General features: G+C 45.1%; 1 protein-coding gene across 3 annotated transcripts in view; it reads right to left on the bottom strand.

Annotated features, from left to right (window-relative positions):
- The window catches only part of kcnip4a (potassium voltage-gated channel interacting protein 4a), a 93,672-nt gene that overhangs the window by 22,546 nt on the left and 47,740 nt on the right, over positions 1-23,386 (bottom strand). The window contains exon 1 of one of the 3 annotated variants that reach the window (XM_067261266.1): positions 850-961. The exons of the other annotated variants lie outside the window; for them this stretch is intronic. Within the exon in view, the coding sequence (XP_067117367.1) occupies positions 850-961 (112 nt within the window). Of the gene's footprint in view, positions 1-849; positions 962-23,386 lie in introns of those variants that run through there. 3 annotated transcript variants of the gene reach the window in all.

The raw sequence follows: 23,386 nt of genomic DNA, 5'->3' as shown, positions 1-23,386 counted from the left end.
CACACACAAAAACACAAAACAAGAAGCATCGCTTAAACACTGTCTCAAACACGAGGAAACACACATATACAACCACACACACATTAAAGGAAAAACAAAACTCTAAAAGATCAAAGGTTTTGGGGGTAAAAACCTTGAGGAGACTCGCAGATCAGAGACTCTCAGATTCCCCTGCACTTGAAAACATTTAAACCTTCAAAAACCAAGGAACTATTTACCCAGACCCTGCCGTATTCTCTCTTTCACTCCTTCTCTTTCAGTCCCTCTCTTTCTCTTTCTCTCTCTTTATCTCTCTCTCTCTCTTTGTCTCTCTCCACTCTCACCCTCCCTCTCTTCACTCTTTCCTTTAAAATTGGAAAATCAGTTTGACATTTTTATAGAACTCAAATCTACAAATCCTCTGTAACAGTTTCTGGCATACTGGAAGCATCTTTTCTGGCTAATTTCTCTGCCAGAGTTTTGAGGACAGCGGTCCAGAGCACAAGGCAGGAGGATATTCACGTTAAAGCCATTCACACAGTGTTCCACAACAGAGTAAATAGACATTGACAAGAGACTTTTTGACACAACGCATGGAGTTAGTAACACCTCTTTCAATGAACACCCTTCACACACGTTTCACTTCCCATATCTGTCTCTCACTCTTCTCTCGTCCTTTCTTTCTTTCTGTCTGTCTCCTCTTCAACCTCCAACTCAATCTCTTTCTCCTTTCTTTCCATCTTTGTCTCTCTCTCTCTTTCCCCCACATCTTTCTCTCTCCCCCTTGTCTCTCTCTGCCTCTCCCCTTCTTCTCTCTCTCGTCCCTCCATCCCATCCCCCTGTCCCCCCCCCCCCCCATCTCTCTCTTACCCTCTGAGAAGTTGATGACTCCCAGCAGGTGCAGCAGTTTGAGGGAGGCACACACCAGCACCACGATGGCCACGGTCTGCAGCCCCTCCGTATCCCACACGGCTTTCAGCATGCCTCCACCGCCCTCCCGCTCCCCGCCGCCATGCCCCGACCCGGAGCCGCCACCATAGCCAGACCCCGCCTCCCCGCCAGCGCCCCCCTCCTCCCCGCCCGCGCTCCAGTTCCCCAGCGCCCACTCCACCTCCACGCTCGGCAACGCGCACAGGCCCCCGGGGGCCCCTGGGCACCCGCCCGCCTCCCGCTCGCTCCCCAAATCCAGGCTGGGCAGGGTGGCTGTGGTGGGACAGTCTGACAGGGAGAGAGGTTCTCCTCAAGTCATCCGCGTCTCTAAGACACAGAGGCAGGGTTGGGGGAGGATCAAGTCCCCAGGAGATAGAGACGCGTCTGCTGGCGTGCCCTCCGGAGTGTGGTCCTGAGATCTCGCCCTCTCTTCAACACTTTCTACGGGCTTCTGTTCTCGCTCTGTGTGAGGCGAGAGGAGTGAGTGAGTGAGTGAACCAAAGAGGAGGAGACTGCTCTCTACTCGTCTCCCTTTGTTAGTTTGTGGAGCTCCCCTCCCTCCGTGGCTCAGAGTCACAGGAGGGAGGGGGGAATGGAGGGAGGCTGTCAGGAGAGAGGGAGGGAGACGAGGAGAGAGAGAGAGAGCAAGGGAGAGACCAAGAGCAAGGAGAGAGAGAGAGAGAGAGAGAGAGAGAGAGAGAGAGAGAGAGAGAGAGAGAGAGAAAGAGATGGACGGAGATGGAAAGAGGGAGAGAAAGAGTGCAAGGGAGAGAAAGAGAGACAAAGATGGAGAGAGGGAGCTTGAGAGGGAACGAGTGGACAGAGACGGAAAGTGAGGGAGAGGGAGAGATGGGCAGGGATGGAGATGGAGGGAGAAGCAGAGGCAGAGAGAAGGAGCAGAGAGGGCGTAAAAGAGAGTGAGTAGGAGGGTAAGGCATTAGTGTGTATCCATCAACACACTTAGCTATTCCATAACACACACACACGGGAAACAGCTAGAAAGCTCTTAGGAACCAGATCCAACGGTCTATAGATCTAAAACAAAATAATTGACACCAAAGGGCAGAATTCAGTTGGCTTCACTTCAGACTCGGGGCTAGTAGGTCATTACTTGTGAATACTCCAATACAAGCTTTTTTACTAATAAGACCTGCTGCTAATATTGACTGTCATTCAATCTCCCATCACAGTTGAGAATAGTGAAAAACACATGTATTCCAGAACAGTCCAGGTCCAAATCCCATGACATGTACATTTGACTTGAGTGATCTAGGACTCGGATTCATATCTCTGAGTGGTTTATACTCTTTTCCCTCCAAGATGTGGTATGGACAAGTACTTATTTTGAGTAGGGAGCCTTTGCCAATAACCTTGGTGAACACATTATTCAGAGAAGCTCAAAGTTAATTGGTTGTCTTTAGGATAACTCTCATTCAATGAAAATGAAAATGCAGTGTGGGGGGGGGGGGGGGGTATGGAACAACAGCAACTGCTTGATATACTGACAGAGTGTGTCTTAGTGTAACAGAAAACACTGTATTAAACTGTGTTTGTGTCTGTGTGTGTTCAAAGCGTCTTGTGATCCGTAGAGTGTAAAGCGCACATACTGCCCTCTTCTGGGCATCTAGGAGGCTGTTTAGAATACCGCCACTGATGCATTGTGACATTGAACTTTGCACCCATCGAAGTACAGAGGATCTGGAAACAAAATCCAAAACGGCGCTTAAATCATTGATCGATCACATTTCATATATCTGAAAGTACTATTCCTGTCTAAACTGCTGTCATTAGGTGTTATGGAATCTGTGTATTGTAATATATTATTCTTCAACAGAAACTAAAAACTATAAGCAAAGATCAACCTGAACCCCAGTGAAGTGCATGAGTTAAACAAACCCTTATGAATATTGTAATAAGGGACAGGAGGTGTCTCGACAGCTACTAAACTACAGTCCAGTAAATCTATACCTGCATTCACTCATTCTTCGAAGCAAGACAGACACCAAGGGCACATGACAAATATTCTCCTCTTTGCCTTCACTTGAATAATTTAGCATGGTGCCGCTTTAAAAAAAATATAAATAAAATACAAATAAAAACCAAACATATTGGCGTGAATAAAAATGGCCTACGGTCTTTTATTTGGCTCGTTGGTATGCGCGCCACATCTGGAGAGAGCTATAGAGGAAGGAGACTATAGGACCCTGGGGGCCTCTGGGAATATCCCACAATCCTCTTCACCACCATCCTCATGTTATTGCAGAGGAAGAAAGTGAGGACATGCCAAGGATAATCTATGGAGGGTGAAAAATAGACAAGGAATGGAGGCGAGAGGAGCAAAGCTCATGACCATGTGTTGGCAGAGCTGGCATTATTGGGAGACCTTAGCCTTCACACAAAATTGCATATTGACTGGCTTTAAATAAAACCAACAATAACAACAAACATGAATCAAAGCCAGAATGCTAAACATTAGAACTCCTCCAGCAACCTCACAGTGATACATGGGCCAGCAAATGAGTCTGATAGGTTGATGGTTATTACGACATGCGGCAATGATGGACCAATTCGTAAACGTTTCAGCACGTAGGGACACTGTCACTGGCCAGATGAATAATTCAAGCTGTACGAGTAGAGAGTCAGATATCGCGACGGAGGAGATATGAGCGTATTCTTCATTGTTCTATGACTGTCCACAGATAAGATCCTCCTGGTTTCATCTATGGATTATCTGAGCTATGGACACCCCCACACCCGAGCAGCCAGGATTCCTTATCAGTCTGGCAAACCAGACGGCCCGAGTTACGCACCCACAGGTGTTTTGTTCCAGTCCCTCCGGCAGATGGAATGTATTGATTTCTGGGGCCGAGCACATGGGGGGTTTTCTGTTTTTTTTTCCTCCCTCTGCCTTCGCGAGGCAGACAGCCACCCCAAACAAGCGTGTGCTCCCATGCCGTGAGATCTTATCTCCCCTCGCCTTCCCCATCTGACAGGCTGAGAGGAGACCGTGGAGGTCACCCTCAATCCATGTCACACTGACTTGGGTCCTTCCACTGAGGGAGTGAAGGAGCATGTCAAAAAGATGACATGAGAGCGATTTCATTCTAAATATAGCTAAACTATTATGAAAAATAGAGAATGTCCGTTTAGTTAGTTAGTAGTTAATGTCCACTTAGTTGAGAATGGATTTATTTGATCACATTCTATCACTAATATAGGGTAGGGTACTGTAGATTAAACAATGACGTTAAACTGCTTTTTAGAAGGAAATATTTCTGCAAAGATTATAAAATAGGTCAACAACAAACACATCAGGCAAAAGTTCATTAAAGTCTGTGAAATTGAGAATGTAACCACATTATAATTATTTCATATCTGCTAGCTACAGTTGGCTTCTAGAAAACACCCACCCCCCCCCACCCAAAAAAAAAAAAAAAAAAAACTAATTTCAATTATGCGTCTGAGTTTTGGACAGCTGTTATCTTTCCCTGGGGGTGCAGGATAAAAATTGAGCAAGCGTAAAACGAGGAGCTAAAGGTCTGCGTGTGTGAGAGTGTGTGTGTGTGTGTTTTCAACATTAGACATCATCAATCAAAACAACGATGACGGGCAGGCAGGCGAGGGGCAGGAGGACGACACGTCTCCAACGCTTCCTGCAGAGCTGTGACCATGTGATGTCATCATGCCACAACAGGAGTGATATGCCCAGGCATGCAGAACAGTGTTGGTGTGAGATCATTATTTTTTTGGTATTATTTTTCTCCAAAGCGCATTGAAATATTTACAGAGGCAGGGTCTGTGAAGATGAAGCCAATTAGAAGCTATGAACCATAGCGCCCTTCAGAGGAACAGCATGCATACGCAATGAACAATTATGTGAAGAATTACAGTGATTCCGGTCTTACGCCCTTTGCTTGGATGCATTGCACAAACATGTACACATTGTACAGTCCCACAGTCTGTACAATGTGTACAATACTACAGTCTACTGTGAAACCTTCCACAGAATACCCAGAAATACCCGTGGCCAATAGCCACACCTCATGCTCCCTGACCACTCATTAGCACAGGAGGCCCTTGTCCAACACTGCCACTCACTGGCCAACACTGACCATTCATATCTGAAGTCTACCGTCTAAGAACACCGTGACACGACAGCACACGTTGACATAACGACAGAGCCTTTTCAGCCTAAATCACTACTCATCATACATGTACTTGATGATGGTGCTTTTATAATGTTTTGCAAGCACCACAAGCAGAACTGACGGTTTCAGCAGTACCCCAAGTCCCGGACCCTGCACCCAGTTTCCACAGGTTGGACATGTATCGAATAGGGAAGGTCGAGGCCGTCGTCTACATGGTGTCCGGAACGACAATAGCGAGGGCATTCATCTCCGGGCAGCAGTCCGAGGCTGATAACATTGACCTGCACCTCTATCTGTCTTGGCCTCATTAGCGCTTACATGGGCTTTCCACCTACATACTGTAAGGCAGACAGATTGTCAGGGAGGCCATTTGAAGGGCTTGGCATTGTGCTTCTGAACACCGCCACGCCATTCTTCAGCAGCAGTGGCACATTGACGACAAGGCTCCGAGTTGAATAGGTTGGCGGACAAATGGAAGTCGGGTAGGAAACCAAATGGGAGATGGCAGGTGAGATGAAGGGCCCCCTCAGGGGGGGGGGCAAACATGAGGCACAGCCAGGCTCGCTGCTGAGTGGAAATCAATAGAGGCGCTTATCTCTGGAGGAAATCATGGGGTCGCTGAGGCAAACGCCAAGGCTGCATGTGTGCATGTGTGACAGAGAGAAAGAGACAGCGAGAGATATCTGATTGAGTCCAGAAAGGCTGTTGAAACTCACGTCTGTACTGACAGTCAGTCATGTCTGTTTACATTCAGCAGCAAAGACAGCACAGAAGCACAATCCAGGGACTTCGATAAAATCATTCTCCTGAAACAAGGCAAATACACCAAACTACAACCATTTTCCATCATGGTGTGAACCAGGAATCCCTAAAGGGAATATCAGTTTGAGTTTTAATAATCGTACATTTTAGACACTTTCCCTCTCCTTTGTCACAATAAATTACTAAACACTGTGTGCCATAGCACAGCTGATTTATCAAGGTCCATCTGTGCTAATGTGCAAACGAAGTCACACACCAGACACTGCAGTCAGGCTGAAACCAGTGTCTCTGTGAGAGGCACAACATTAAAGGAACAACAAAGATGGAGAAGCTCTCTCATCATTAACCATGGTGTGACATGAACATTAGATATTTTATGACTAGAACAGATTGGAGATGTGTTTGTGGGCGAATAGGAATTAAAACATGAAACCCACTGATATATCATATCAAGGATTAAGCACTTCTAAACAAGCACACAGTTATTCTGTGTAATAACTCGATTAACCCCTTCCTATCATTATTCACCATGGAAACACCGGAGGCATTCATCGTCAAGCTGAAGTTGTAATCAGCACCATCATTGTTAATTACAAACCATCTCTGACATTGGTGTGATCTCTACTGTGTTTTTCTAGTAATCACTACATTTTTGGCACAAGAAAAACAATTTCTTGGCAAATTGATGAACGTTCATTATGGGATATCCTTAATGGAAAAGTTAAATCACAGACTTGATAGCCAGTACATTGGGTAATAGCTCATTAATGACCAGCATGATTTAATTGTTGCCTGGACACATCAAGACAAAATAGCCACGCCTGCGGTTATCACACGGCAGAAACCCTCATCAGAAATTCTGGCGCCCTTTCCTAATCTGGATCTCTCCTCCACCGCTCTCCTCCACTTCTCTTTAATTCTCTTCAATCAAACTTCCTCCCACATGCATTGTTCCAGTCTTCACTTACTTTCAGAAATGTTCAAATAATTTTTTTAAAGAACCGGCTGAATACTTCACTTCAACTAAATCTGTGCTTACCAAAATCCAGGTTGAGCAGTGATTTATATAGCTAATTGAAATTCCTAATACCTAACCAAGTAAAGAGGATTAGACACTTGGAGATGCTTTGATGAAGGACACATTCGATGATGGGAGTGTTCTTCACTGGAGGAGGACAGGGCGCTTTCGACATCGACATTTGACCCATGACCCACTCAGAGGGGCGCCTGCAAAAATCTCTGCTCATGGGCGGATGAGCACCTGCAGCTAATTGGTCACAAGAAAGCCATGTAAATTGCCCCTCACACCTCCTGTCACAGAGGACCTAAAAGGCACTTTTCCCTGGCCGAGGCTTCCCCTTCTGTCCCCTTTCAAAGGAAGAACTTCCCTTTGACCTCCATCTCAACCAACGTCCCTGTGTGGTTCGTTTGGCAAGATCAAGGCGCCCCAAGTCCAAACTCAAAGCCTCCGTCTGTGATTTGAAGAGCTGAGCTCTGGTTTGGTGCGGTAGCACCCAACGTCTGTTGTTCATCCCCACTTGCATAGAAAGCCCCATTTCCAAAAGTTCCTCACTATTAAAATATTAAAAGGGTCTCTGTAAAAAAAAGAATATATATATTATTAGTATTTAGTTATCACTGCTGAGTCTATGCCAATGAGCAAATAACCATGAACGAATGTGTCTCCTCTGATGGATGATACTGTAAAATGAAAGCCCCAGGAGAGAGACTGCTTACCAGGGCAGAATTCAATGGAGAGCTCTGTAGCGCAACAAAAGACCTGCCATTCCACCTGCCAGGGGCTTCAAGGCATTACATAGATTAGAATACACTGGGTGGTTTGTCAAGCATCCTTTTAAGGCTTCTTGCTGAACAATACCCAACTTCATTTTTCAGGATCTAATAAGCCTTTGGCGGAGAACTGTAATCTGACTGACAATACTGTACGTGGAGGGTCGACCGCATAGTAACACAATGGCCTTTTGCTTCTTTCTATCCAGAATCTTAGAATAAAGTGTTTCAAGTGACATTATGTAGCAATTCCAAGCATTGGCTATAAATCAACATGCAGCCCTTTTGAAAGGAGCTGAAAGAAACAGTTAGGAAATCCCCCAAAAGAATGTACATTTTTAATGCATTTTAAGTGAGACTTTGAAACTCATTAATAAAGCAACAAAGGCCTTTGGCTTACATTGTGTTCAGAGGGTTATTTATTGAAAAACTGATTAATCCACTTAAATTGTTAATTTACCATTTGCTTTCGGTAATGATGTGCAAAAAATACAGTGCCACATTTTGAGGATGGCAATAGTGTTTGCTGCTCTTCAGAGCCGCCAGCTTCATAATCTGGATAGATCAGCGGACTTGAGTGCCCCCTGGTGGCAAAAAGCAGAAAGCCCCACATTCTGACACGTCATAGCCATTTGCTGAAAATCATAACAAAAAAAAAAAAAAACTTTGGGGCATTCTGAGGATGCAAAAAGAGCGCCACAAAAAGCGTGTGTTGAATGCGCTAAGACGGAGTACCATCTCAGCTCACTATACCGCAAAGTAGTAACAAAGTTTAGGCACCCGCAAAAGAACACCTCTGAGTAAACAGGCAGACAGTTCTTAGGACAATAACACAAGTCCATCTGGAGGCCAGACGGCTGGAATGACAGCGCCCGGCCCAGACGCGGCACCCAGACGCAGCACCCAGACGGGTGGCGTCGAGAGAGCAGTGTGTTCCACAACAAGGAAGTGGAGCCGAGCAACACCTCAACCAAGAGCTTCACTTTCCCCCGTCTCTGGAGAGACAGTGAGGCCACCTCGCCCACGGCACAGGAGGCAGCGCTGCCAAGGTGACAATTCCAAACCTAAAGTAATAATGTGCAGTGAAGGCAGATTTTCCAGCAAACCTCCAGGCAAAGTGAGACTGTTTAAACGTTGCTAAAACATCCCCTCTGGCTGTGAAGTCTACCCTGGTCTGGAAGTCCCAAGCTTTTCCTTGAGATAACATTACGGTCCCCAGTTCATCATTTCAAGCCTAAGAAAACCTCAACAGAACCACGTCATTACGTGTGTTATACATAACTCCAGATAACTTCAGGCCATGCTTTGATCAGGGGACAGAGCAACCAAAAATGTGCGAAGGTGAGATGTGTTAACGCAGCATCAGGTGTGGTTCAGATGGTGGGTCACCTCCATCGATGGCATCCTCAACCAAAAACAACCCCTGTGGTTGATGAAAGCTACGCCGATGCTGGTGTGGGGGCTACTAGGGACTCCTGCTGCACTCCGGTGACACGCTGCCGTCACCCTCAACATCGACCCTCTGAAAGGGGGGGGGGGGCGTGTCTGCAGGAAGGAGCCCTCAGTGCTCGGCTGTGTCACCCACCTATTTTTAGATATCCGCGGGCGATTGGGAGAGGATCACAGCAGCAGAGGAAGAACTTCCCCATCCCCCTGTTATCCACGAGGTGTGTTATTCAAAATAATTATGATAACATAAAATACAAATAAAAAACAGTTGAAAAGCACTGTGTAAAAAACGGGATATTTGCTTAACATAATCACTCGTATAGTGAAATATGAGTCAGATAATGCATCAAATACATCACTCCTCACATTAGGATGGTTTTACTCAATCTGTGACAGAACAGAGATTGGATCAAGGCCTGTCAGGGGCCCCGTATCCAGCATTTGAGGCGTAGGAGCTTGGTTGGTAGGCTATTGGGGATATCCATTTGACATTCTCTCCCTGGCGTTTGTGTGCTTGTCCTTGACAGTTTGTGGGCCAACAGAATCCAATGCTCAATCATTATTGTTGTACATCAGGTTGCCTCTTAGATCGATGGCCTCTAGTTTGTGCACACAGATCAACAAAACCTCCACTGTGTAACGTGACTGACCAAAGTAAGGGGTCTTCTCCATAACTGTACTTTTGTAGACTGGTGATCGTTTGAAAGTCGTTTACAGATGTTCCTCACGACGGCAAAGATTTCTAGCTTAGCAAAACCATAACCCTGCCGTCTGTCAACATGGGCAAGGCACACATTCTGTAGCATTCTAGCAATTGATTAGATTAATTAAAATATCTTTGTGAATAATTTCCATTTTGTTCTGGAATTCTTATTACACTGAACACAATATAATGTATTCTTTTGTCCGTAAGCATAAGCTTGGAATTCCATAATGAGGCCCACACTACAGTAGCAGGCAAACAGTCTGGCAGGCCAAACAGATAGTTAGCGCATGCAAATAACAGGTGGGCTCAGTTGCCAAAAGGCTCCAGTTCTTCAATATTATATTCACACTGAGAAGAAGAAAACCTAAAGTGACGCACAATGGGTTCATGTTCATGTGATGTTGTTCTTTCAGGAGTCTGGCCATTACAAACATCACAGTTTGGTACAACACTGAATAGTGAAGCAGAACCCTTATTAGGAAAGGTGGGAGTGAGAGGGTTTCCATCTCTGTCACTTGCAAATGAAGAAGTGCCCATTATTATCATGGTTCAGGGTGAGGGAAGGACAATCAAGACGAAACTTGTTATGATGTCCTGTGCTTGTTATGACAATTCCTTTCAACACCTCAAATTGCTCATCTTTCTTGGAACAGACATCAAAATCACTGCTAGTGGCAACACCACTTCATCCTGATATTTCCTGTCCAACATGTTTGGAGACCAGCAAATGGCATTTATCTTTCTTAAAATACAGTTTAGGCATGTCCATGCTTCACTGGACAGAGAAGCAGGGGAGACAGAGAGGGCAAGACAAGCAGCAGAGGCCCCGGGCCGGATTTGAACCAAGGACTTGACCCTGTGGTGCGCGGTCTACCCGGTGAGCCACCAGCACACATTGTACAGTAATATATCACTGCTATGATATCAGCAGTGCTGTGTATGTTCCTGTCTGAGTCAAGCTGACTTTCAGCCACAACCAGATTACACTTGGTCCTGAAAGGCTTGCCTCTCGACTGGGTAATCAAGTTGGACTACCCAGCAACAGACGCTAGTTTTGACATGCAATCAAATTGAATTCCAACTTAATATATAATTTAGGTGGGCATAAGGGGAAGCTATTTTTCAAGACAGCATTGCTGACACATCCTTCTTAAAAGCAGGCCCCTCAAAAGACAAACGGATTGTGGGTTGAACATGAAAACGGAATATTCAAGGCTTGCTTAAAGGTCCCCCGATTAGTATTGCATTATTCTGAATAATTGGTCAACCAACCAATCACCTGCAAGCTATGAGTGAAACTTTCCTAATGAAGCAAGCTAGTTGAAATATGCATAAATGAAAATTGCTCTTACTAATACTTTTAATTATTCTGTTCCATTAAAGCAGTATGTCACGACATTAAAAGTTAATTACAAAAAAATCTTGATCATCCTTATAGTCATTCTTAAACGTTAATGCTTTATGGGAATCTCTATCATCGGCCAAAGTTGACTTGACCGTTGAAATGGCAGACACTGTAAAACGGTGAATTGAATAAGAGAATGAAGTTCTCTAAAATGAAGAGTTAGGGAACAAGCTGATAGAGTCTTTAGAGTGGCAAAAGTCAACAAGTTAAAAACAGCTCAATTATGTCTATGCTTAAAAGTATACCCACCTGTTGACTGAGATTCTCATGACATCTAAAAATGAATGAATCACAATCATCCCCACATGACAACTATTTTAGAACCTCCAGGTATGTATTTGCTTCATTCCCTCCCCCCTGCAACATATTACATGCACATATTACATGCTGTTAACTGATGCATTATGAATGCCGATGGTTTAAACAACAATCCAAACAACATTAGCATGATCTCATCAGGACATTGTTAAGACATTACAAACCGTACACGCCAACACACCAGCAGCTCACCATCGTAGACAACAACCCTTTCAGTCGAGGTTACACCAAACAGATCAGTCCCCACATCTCTCCCTTCTCCTTACCATCGTAACCCGTCTCCAAAAGTCCAAACTGCTCGAGGACTTTGACAAACAGAACCACCACCACCAGCACCGCGATCATCTCAAGACCCTCCAGGTTCATGGTGCGGGAGCCAGGGAGGTCACGGGGCGCCCATGGCCGCAGACAGCACAGGGTACTCTGCACATCTACAGGTCATTTACCTTCACTTAGAGAGACAGGCTTTCTCTGGCTGCCGGGAGACGAGTAGGAAAGGAGAGAGAGGGCGGGAGGGAGGGGTGTGAGCGCAAGGGGGTGGGGTAAGGGGGTAGACAGGGGAGGAGGAGTGAGGATAGGGAAAGAGGATGGGAGTAGATGTTGGAGGACAAAGAACGTGTGGAGAGAGGGAGAACCGAGTGAAAGTGAAAAGGAGTTTGAAAGATGGAGACTTGAATGAAGATTTTTATTTTATTTTTATGAATCCCACCCAGTTGCCAGAGGCTCTTGAGCAGAGGCCTCTACAGTATGAGCCACACTAACCCTCGAAAGGGTTTCACGCTAATGATACAACAACGAACCACTAATCATCCAGAGTTACCCAGGGTCACTGAGAGCATCCCTACAATAAACCCTCCACAGTAGGGACTGTACACACTGCTGCCTATGGAGGAGACCGTTACAGGTACTGTTGCTAGGACTACAGTTACAGAGCTGACAGGACTACAGTTACAGAGCTGACAGGACTACAGTTACAGAGCTGACAGGACTACAGTTACATTGCTACTGGGACTAAGTCATATCAGTCTATTGTGTACTACAAGCCATGTCTTTTTTTTACCATGTAGGTAACTACTAGACAGTGACAGAACCAGAAGTATACATTAAGGAACTATTTAAAATAACATGACAATCTAGAAATTAAACAATAAAGTGATTTGCCATTCTGGTTTTTGTAAAAAGAAACCCTCACATTGACATATTTTTGTTCACAAAATGTTTTTTAATGCCTTGCCTCTCTCTTTCATATAGTACTGCAGCATGTCTGTGCTGGTCCCTTGCAGTGGCTGAAAGTGTTCACTTCAATTAGCCTTCCCTTTGAATGCTCTAATCATTCTATTAAACATGTGGCTTGATTGGATGAAGGCATAAATTCCCTCTGATGAGGCTGTAAAAAGGCTTTGTGACAGCTCTCTAGCATAGAGGCACCATTTCCAATTCCCATCATGCAGAATAACTGACATATTTGGAAAAATATGATTCAAACTAACTAATAAATGGTTTCCATATGAGGTGACCTTGGTTGGCTGTGCATGGACTGGGAGGCCATGCCGTCACAGCCATGACATGGTCAAGAAATCTGACCTGATCGCTAGTTCCACATCCGAAACATTTTGATCAGGGCGGAAAACCACACCAGGAGTTGAAAGACAAAAGAGGGTTTTTGGGACCTAAAATGGTGTCTTAACAAATAAGATCCCTTTGAAAGGCGATACATTCAACCACTATCTAAGGGAAGGTGGTGGGTTGCACAATTGAAATTTCAAGCACTGATCGTGCCTTAAAGAAACACTTTCAACACATCACTTATGCAGCCGGTAATAAGGACCCACATTTTCTTAATAATCATTTTTAAAAATCATCGTTGGACAACAGTAACAAAGAACAGGATCTAATATTCTGGAAGCACATGCTGTGAAGCAAACAGGATTTCTCAAGACAAAAGGAGCCAATATCTGCCTTTCCTACAAGGTGAACACGATAAGAACCCCACGGATGCTTTCAGACAAGGACCCTTTTCTGCACATTCACCTCATCGCCCCGTCACACGCTCAAGAGGGGGTTTCAGGAGTAGCAGAGATTGCAATTCACCATGGCAACGACCTCTGTGTCGTGAAAGCTTTTGACCATCTCATTTGGGGTGCTATCGGTTACCTTTCTATACTTGTGGCAGCTGAGTCTGGCTCTAAATATAGTGTCCAGGCACTGGTGGCAGTTCCGTGTGTGTGTGTGTGTGTGTGTGTGTGTGTGTGTGTGTGTGTGTGTGTGTGTGTGTGTGTGTGTGTGTGTGTGTGTGTGTGTGTGTGTGTGTGTGCGTGCGTGCGTGGGCTGGCGGGAGGTCTGAATTGGTCACGACAAGCCAGGCTGAGAGGTGGGGTTCTTGAACTAGATAACTGTATTTATCATCTTGTCTACAAGAGGAGGAGTCAAGTCATATTACATTCATGCTTTATTTATAAGCAAACATTTTCTGAACTGAAAAAGGCACATTTCATCATTTCCTTGAATAAAAGCGCCCCATGGCTCAGATAGCCCCTCTCAACACCCTGCTCAACATGCCTCCAAACACAGCTTATACACACAACCCATTATAAATAGAATTAAATCAGCCTGTGTCTCTGAGAATCACCTCCAAATACATTTTCATCAACCCTCAAATGGCTCTCAGACGTTTCCTCGGAAAGCGTAATTATAATCCCTCCCTGTAATCTTAACAAACATAATCAAGACCTGTTCGACCTGATGCCGTATGCTGTCGCTATGCTCCCTGACACTTCCAGCCGTGTGTGATTGGTGGTGAAGGTAATTAGACAGAAGCCGGGGCTTCATTAGAGCAACGAGGGCCCACCTGCAGTTCAACCACTCTGACGCGTCCAGTGTCCAGCCCTGGACAACACAAGGCAGGAAGGACTCCCAGTCTGTGCAATACTGTCTAATACAGATCTAGAGAATTGTATGGTAATTACTTGTTATGCAGTAGCATTCTACCTATGCATCTCTTCAGACGTCACCTTTATTTGACCTCTGCAGTCCAACACTGAAGCCAACACACCATCATGGAGAGGAGTTTGGAACATTCCCTATGATCCTCCACTCAACTTCTCTTTCTCTCCTTTCATCTTGTTTTGGCCTCAGTTTGAGAGGAGCACTAAGAGCACTTGCCCTTGACGCTGGCGTGTCTAACCCTGGTCCAAAAACGGGACCTTTTTCCGATCAAAGTTTGCTACAGAGAAGCTACAAACCCTGCGGAAGGTAATTGCGCCTCATTGGTCCTAAAGTGATGGTCAAACTTATACATCAGAAAACTCTAGCTGGCCTAAGAAAAATATACAGTAGAAACGGTATCCACAATAGAGTTGTTTTATCACATCAGTGTTGTATTTTCAACCCTTGTTCCCATTCTCACCTGACTTGACCTAATCTCAAGGTTGCTTTCGAGACCTCTTGACATGTTCTCCCACAGGAACATAGGATAACACAGACAGGAAACAAGCAAAATGCTTTTCTGCAACTAGTGAAATTTAGTTAATATTGGATTTTACACCTGTGAAAAATGTTACTGACAGGACGGAGGTGCTACGAGGCATTAGAACAAATGAATGTCTTCCATTTGTTGCTGGAATAACACAAGAAGGCCCCACTGGCCTGTAGCCTTTGTAGCAATACGGTTAATTGCAAATTAATTTCATTTGGCTCACGATAACTTGCAAGTAATGGCTTAAGGAACAATGTCTTACGAGACAAATTTGTTCCGTGAGGTGTTTGCCTGTACAAAGGACACGGCTCTTGTAAACATGCTGACAGGAAATTCAAACACAATGAAATTACTGTATTATCCAACAGGTTGAACACATGGACCTGACTTATGAGTCATTTTCACAGTGGTGTGTGCAAAGAAGAGAGGATCCTTTGAGGTAAATGAAAGTGGCTGAAGAAAAGAAAACAAAATAATTATGGGGAAAAAAACAACATAAAAGCAATGACCTTCACTTGTCAGGCATCAGAATTCTGAGAAATCCAGAAATGCTCCTTAACCACTGTTTCCTATGACAGTATCTTCTGAAGGACAAGTTACATAAAAAAAGACTCCATCTTTTGCCAATGGCAAGGGCTGAGCTGGACAGCTGGGAGCTCATAATCAGTGAAAAGAAAACAGAACTGGTCTTTGCTGCCAGCCAGTTAATGAACAAGCCAAATTAACACCCATTTGTACAGCTTGGATGAAATACACTAACACCGTTGAGAGACACTTCTATCTTGCAAGCTGGATGCTACATACAACCTAATCTGTCATCAGAGAACCGGCCAGATGTAGTGTTTATAGGATCCTACCGGTCGATCACTTCAACAGTACAACTACAAGCAGGGGTTTCACCAGCAGTTAACAGAGCCTGTTTTTGAGAATTTGCCGCCATCTTCTGGACATTGTAAGAAGCACTAGGTTAGGAGGGTATGTAAAACCATCTGATTCTTCCTTAAAAAGACTTGTACCACACACAGTGCCAAGTAGTTGTACCACACACAGTGCCAAGTAGTTGTACCACACACAGTGCCAAGTAGTTGTACTACACACAGTGCCAAGTAGTTGTACCACACACACACACACACACACACACACACACACACACACACACACACGGTAACGTCTGATCCCACAGCCTATTTTCCAGTTGATTTGCATGCAATATTAATTTTGTCATTACAAATTATAATGATTTGAAAAGCCCAAATAAATTGAATGACATGAAGATTGCGTGAACACAACTCACACAAAGAAGTTAACAACAGTAAACACAACATCCACAGAGAATTTAAGACTCATTGCCACTACTGCCTGTGAGCTACCAAGGACCACTCTCACCTCAGGAAGGCTTCCTGATATGAATCCGGGTCTGCCCTTTGTTGTCCCAAAGCTGCTCCCCAAGGTTGCTAGCAGCCCTCAAGCTGTTCATAAGGGATCCCCCGTCCATGACTGTGCATAACTTAGTCTGCCTCCTGGCCCGCCTGCGAAGGCGTCCTGAGAGGGGCTGTAGACCATCATCCTGGCCTCAGCTCTCTCTACACTGGCCCCGGAACCCTGAAGAGAAGCAGTGATTAACTGCAGTAAAGCAAAGTGCTGGTCAAGAAGCACCCGGTGTTGGGTTAAGCTTGTTCTTATCCTCCCCCCCCAAAGAAGACCTCTGTGACCGCGCTGTTTCAATTTAAATGCAAATTTGGAGAATGTGTCACCGTGCCTGTGGCTCTGAAGTGACTTTGAAAAAGAAAGTGTGCGGAGCTCACGCCGTTAAAGGAAATAAGAGATTAGGTTTGGAGATTTAGGTTAAGAGAGCAGTCTAGATGTATCTACTATACGCATTTCAAAAGACAGTGGATATTTCAGAAAATAGATCTATTCAATCCCTCTTCGATAGACCTGGTGCCTTTGCAATGTCAATAACTCCACTCTAGGTGTCAGAGTTCTGTCGCACAAAAACTACATTACTCATGTAATAGGAGTGTGTTTATCGTCTGAACAAAATTTGGTTCTTCGAAATTGAAGATCCATGCAAAAGACAGTCAGCGTGTTGTTGAACTGAGAGATTCTCGATCTTTCCGAGAACAAACTCGGCTATAGCAAGGAAAATCTAATAGGATTGCAATATTTCCTTCCGTTAGTTTGACTAATGGTAGAGGTTTAACACTAATAGACCCAGTACAGGTCTGTGGTCTGCGTTTGGCCTGTGGTCCGTTCTCACCAATGCAGGAGCGATCTTTGTGGCACGTACATTAGTCAGGGCCCCCGTGTCGAGGAGGCACACCAATCACTCTAAGATAACAGTGAGGTCATAAAAAAGCCTGTTCCAAGAGCGCAGCTATGAATACAGAGCCTGAATTGGCTGTGAGGATACTAACACCTCCTTTCTGTTCTTTCTCCCCTGGTCTTTATAAAGAACCATGTTACACATCAGAGGATTGAATGAAGAATTAGTTATTACATAGAATATAATATATTATATACAAACTTATACAAAACAATATTTTGCTCCCTAATACATTTGGTATAATGCCTGTCCCTGTCAAGGCAGCTGTGAGAGAGCACTTTTCCCCAGAGTATAAAGTCAACACTGAGAATGAAGGCAAGTGAGAGCGGTTCAGTATGAAGGCTGGGCGTCACCCTGGGTTGGAGGGCGACCACAGGTGGCGAGGGTGCCCTGGGTTCTGTGGCAGCTGCTCTCGCCGCGGTCGGCCCCCGTCTCGTTCTGTTGTGTAAACACCAGAAGGTCAGGAACGACACCGGGCCAGCAGCTAGAACCATCCAGAACCTCTCTCTCCAAACCCCACCCAGCCCCTGCAGTCAGGGAACTTCAGCAGTGGCAAAATAAACAACAAGCGCTGTTGTCGTCAAGCCTTTCCCAGCAGGTTTTACTCAAATAAGAGATATCGGAATTGCAGGAGCGTTCAGTGTTACTACTAATGGTCTTTAAGATAGGACAAGAGCATAATTGGAGCTGTGGCCTGTTTTCTAGCACTTAAAACACAAAAAAACTAAGCAAACTATCCGTTTACCTACAGCACTACCTGAGTCATAGTTGATGGTTTTGCTCTCGGAGAGGTAGTGCGTACACCCACACAGGCATCACTCCTACGACTACCGTGGCGGGTGGCGTGCTAGCGCTAAACCACGGAGAGAGCCACAGTCACCATGCCAGTCTTTTCGCCCGGGGTCCCATGTGGTTCAGGGACACTCAGAGCTGATCGGAAAGGAGCAGGACGGCAGGGCTCGTGAGGGCACCGACTGTTCACAAGGGAACAAGAGGCTTTGATAATTCAAGCGGGTAGTGGAGTGGCACTCAGTCCGTAGAGGGTCTGTGTGTTTACCAGGGATTCGTTAGTTCCTCCCCAGCCAGTTAGGTCCCATGAGACACCAAATGAGCTGAAACACCTGAAGAACACGTGTGCTGTGCTCCTTCACACAGAGAAATAGCTTTATCTAAACATACTTGATAAAAACTTCTGCTGCCCATTAGTGCCTAAACTGCATATCCTACCGACGCAATAACATATTGTAGCTCCTACTAGTGACTGGGGTTCAATGAATGCAAAATCTAAAGTCAAATGTTTTCTTACTTATCCTAGAAAGGTAACCAACTGTCCAGTTCAATATATTGCATTCATTATTTATTTATTAATTACACCAATTACATTAAAATCTTCCCTCTTAATACAAAAATACAATAACTGTACAACTCCGCAAAGTGTAAATAACAAATACTTCCTGTTAAGTCCTGTTTATGCTGATATGGCAAAGAGAAGTTAAACAATTAGCTACCCAGTGTGTCTACCTAGGCCTCATGGTAGAACTAGGTTCCTGCGAAACCTGCTTACACTGCAGAGTCCACACTGTGATATATAGCTTCTGAAACTTAAGTAGACCTCACCATTCATTCTGCTTTCAGCCCCCCTCACACAACACTCTGGTGAAATATGCCCTAGTGTCTGAGATGATCCGTTCTGTCTGTCTAGCCACCCAACGACTAAATATAACTTTAGACAGCTGTAGTCTTTCACTCATGATGTGCTAAATATTTGATCTTACTAAGACAATAGGCAATAGGTTTTAATTTTATGGTGATGTGCCATAAGTGACATATTGATTATTGTTTGAAGGTGTATGGATTTACTCTAACCCTCTATATAATTCATGAAACACAAGAAGTAAAGTCTCACCAGGGTTTGGCTCGACTGTATTACCAATTTCATGGATGGCTGGTCTGGCACACATTTCATAGGGATTATCCTAAAAACCAGCAGCACATTACTAACAAGCATGTGTGTAGTGGAGCACTGAAGGATAGAGATCCACCCCAAAATGTGGCAGAGACGTATGCTACTTTGAAAACCCAGCAACACAAACCTGGCAACATACATACAAAATAATATACAAAATATGCATACATATTTAATATTTGACATTAGAGAAATCTGATAACTCTCTTTGTCCCTCTTTCTCTTTCCCTCAAACACACACAGACAAACTCACACTTGCCCCATTCCACGCAACCCCCCGTGGCCTACCTGTCCTCTTGTGCCTTTGTTTGGGCTGGACAGAGAAGATGACCATCAAAGCCCCCATGTCTAACCCAGTGGAGTCCTGTTCTCGCACGCTGGCTCTCTGTCTTCCACAAGCAGGATGAGCCACACAGCCACCAGCAGAACAACAAGCTCCAACAGGCTTCCTCTTTATATGGTCCCTGGCTCAGTGGGCAGGGAGAGTGCGACAGCAGGATGTGGAGGTGGGACTCAAACGCCTGCGCTTTCGTGGAGTTTTGAATTTTGACGCGCTCTGTTCCTACATTATGTCCCTCCTCCTATATGCCCCCCCCCCTCACTCCCCCTTCTCGCAGGCTGAAGCAGGAGCTTGTGTGCGGCTCTGCGCTGGCTGACTACTTTGAACCAGTTGAGCACCTAGATTAATTGAGCTATTTCTGAGAGGGAGCCAGCAACATGCTGTGGGGAATAACACCGGCACTCTTTCAACATATCCTTCTCACAGAGATGGAGGGAGAGATGGAGGGAGAGATGGAGGGAGAGATGGAGGGAGAGATGGAGGGAGAGATGGAGGGAAGGGGGGGACCAGAGAAGGGAGAGGAAAGGGCACTTAGATACAGTACATCCTGCTGTTAGCTCTGAGTAACTATAGGGTTAACTGCACTTCATGCTGTGAGACGAGAAAAACTGCCGTTTACATGGCGGGTAGCGAGCACCTGGCTGGAAGCATTTCATTTATAGTGAAGAAACCAAACCAGCAGAGACCATCTGAAGTTCATGCTCTGTATTATCGGATTCATCCTCTTTCCACCAACCCATACGTGTTCAGTACAGGTGAAGGTCTGCTGTCTGCCTCTACATGTATTTGTGTAGCAGATGCTTTCATCTAAAAGTATGGACACAAGCATATACAAGCGGGAGTCAGATGGCTGAGCGGTGAGGGAATCGGGCTAGTAATCCGAAGGTTGCCAGTTCGATTCCCGGTCATGCCAACTGACGTTGTGTCCTTGGGCAAGGCACTTCACCCTACTTGCCTCGGGGGGAATGTCCCTGTACTTACTGTAAGTCGCTCTGGATAAGAGCGTCTGCTAAATGACTAAATGTACATGTAAATGTAAATATAGTAAGTACATCAGATAATCGAGGATTATGAGGAACGAGCAAAAGTGTCCTCGCTGCAAAAAAGGGGTCTTGCAACCACAGCAACAGAACTAAAGATCATAAGAGAAAGATAATATGATCAATTTCATGCATGGGCTGTACTTTCTAGGCTGTAGAACTATCCAATCCTGGGTTGATCTGCAGTCTTACACTAAGGAAATTAAACAAGTGCCCAGATGTAACAGTATTGCAGTGATCAAAGCCAAGGAACAGTGTGTGCTGTAAGACCCAGTACAACAACATCATCACTGTCTGTCTGTAGTAATGTACGTCTGCCCTACTGAGTGAGTGCACTGCTCATAAACACACCACCCTCCTTCTCAGTCAAAACTGCAAGAGCTGGAAAACGACATGCGTACGGGTAAATCTTGAATATGTTAATCAGGGTTTTGTTGTCTTCCGTGATACCCCTCGGTAAACAGTGTTCAGTTCAATCATGCTCCAAACTCTGTAATTGCAATCCTGCAATCAAAACACTTGTAGAGTAACATCAGGGAACTGCACAGGGAGCCAGGCAAGAATAAACATTGCTTTATCGCTCCGATATACTTATCTTTCTACAGAGCTACACTGACATGCTGAGCGCACAGGCATTGGCGTTTTGAGGCGCCGCAGGAGGAGCTTTCAGTAGGAACACTTTTCCTCTCGCAATTTGAAGAGAAAACGGCACAAAAATCGAAAGCTACCAAGACAAGACAAATCAGTGTGTTCTGAAGAACGCTCTGACCCTGTCTATCCTGCGTCCATTACAGAGTGGATGGTCCAGGGCTGTGGCAGAAGGCCAGACCCCACGTGATGTGGGAGGATCAAGAGGACCCAGAATAGTTTCAACAACACTTTCATCCCAACCAGGTCAGAACTAAACCAGAAATGAAGGAGAAAAAAAACACATCCACAAGGCCTGTGTATTCATATAAAACATGAAGGATAAAAGAAAATGAAGGAATACACATCTGAGAAAGGCCCTTTCCGTTCTGCTCCCCATCCCTGCCGCCCCCGCAGAAATTCACAATTTTCAGGAACCGCATGACGGTGGTCCAATTCACTCCACGACCACTGAACCGCCATAATCAAGTACCAATTTTCCCCTACTCTATTATCCCGCTTTCTGTCGCTTGTGAGCACTTTGCCATCCCGGCTGCCTCCCACGGATGCGTGTCAGAGAGAGTTGAGGTAGGAACAAAAAAAACATAGGTGTTTGTTCGTAATGACTACATTTCTAGTATTGCGAAATAGGCTTCAGAAAAAAGAGGGAGTGAGAGAGAGAGAGAGTGTGACAGTGTGAGTGAGTGAAAGAATTATCTGTAGAGAGAGAGAGCGAGAGAAAGCGAGAGAAAGAGAGAGAGAGAGAGAGAGAGAGAGAGAGAGAGAGAGAGAGAGAGAGAGAGAGAGAGAGAGAGAGAGAGAGAGAGAGAGAGAGAGAGAGACAGATGGAGAGACAAACAGAGAGAGATGTGAGATTGAATGAGAAATACATGTGTAGAGAGAAGAGAGAGACAACAGCAGTGACTGTCTATAGGGAGGCCCCAAGGTCAGAGCCCTGTGTGGCCTTCCAGTCCTGAATCTGTCTTGCAGCTCTTCAAAAGAACACTAAACACTAAAGCACAATCCAACACACAGTAGGGTTGGACAATAGGGCCACTAATGTGAAGCCCGCAATTGCTATTCAAGGGTTTCAATAGGAGAGCGAATTCAATTTGGGTTCCAAATATTTCATTAAATCTTGGGATGAAAAGGAGAATTTAACCTTCTGGACAGTTTGGCAATTCTGTAGTAACGGGAAGTGCTGTGACACTAATTTGCACATCCAGGCCTGCATGTATGACTGCCTTTGCTATCGTATAGCAGGAAACAATACCACTTTGCACTTCCCCAAACCCTTGAATATCAGAATGACCGAGTGAGCTTCATGCATCTGTGTCATCCAGCCTCTTAGTTCCTACTGATATATGGCAGAGCCGGATATTTCTGAGAAACATTCGACTAATGGACATGTAGCTAATTGTTTACGTGCACCGGGCCGAATGAATCACCTTGTTCCTACTTATCAGCTGTTGTTTAAAAAACAGGAGGAAAGAGGAGGATGAGAATCACAAACCTTTCATCAAGAATAATGATATGCAAGCTCAACACAATTACTGTGGGCGAGCGCAACAGATTTAACTACAAGAAAGAATTGTGGGAGAGAAGGAGAGAGAGAGAATGGGAGACACAGAGATAATAGGAGAGAGTGAACGAGGGAGAGAGAGAGTGCCCCAAAAGGGGAATGAGAATGAGAGAGCAAGAGAGAGCGAAAGGAGAGAGCGAGTGCAAGAGGGTGAGAGAGAGAGAGAGAAAGAGATTTGTGACACAATGAGGATGAATGTGAGGGAGAGGGGAGAGGGGGCTGGTGAGAGAGACCGAGAGAGAGGGAGAGAAAGTGTGAGGGTGTGAAGGAGGAAGGGAGGGATGCATACTAAACAGATCGTTACAGAAGATCTAGACAACCCAGAGTGAGTGAGTTCATCCTTCCCTCTGCTGTCTCTTTTCCGGTGTGCTAACCTGGCATGCAGCCTCAGTGCCCGGGACCTATTAATTACAATAACCATCTACTTCCTGTGAGTGACACCTGCAGAAACCAGGAAGACATCTAATCAATACCTCTGCTGCAACAGCATGTTCCTCTGGAGGGGAGTGAGACGATATCGACTAACAAATTAACTGACAGAC

Source organism: Osmerus mordax, chromosome 23 (assembly GCF_038355195.1).
Source record: "Osmerus mordax isolate fOsmMor3 chromosome 23, fOsmMor3.pri, whole genome shotgun sequence".
Lineage (NCBI taxonomy): Eukaryota > Metazoa > Chordata > Actinopteri > Osmeriformes > Osmeridae > Osmerus > Osmerus mordax.
Note: the sequence above shows the minus strand (reverse complement) of the source record. Positions and strands in the feature narration are given on the sequence as shown.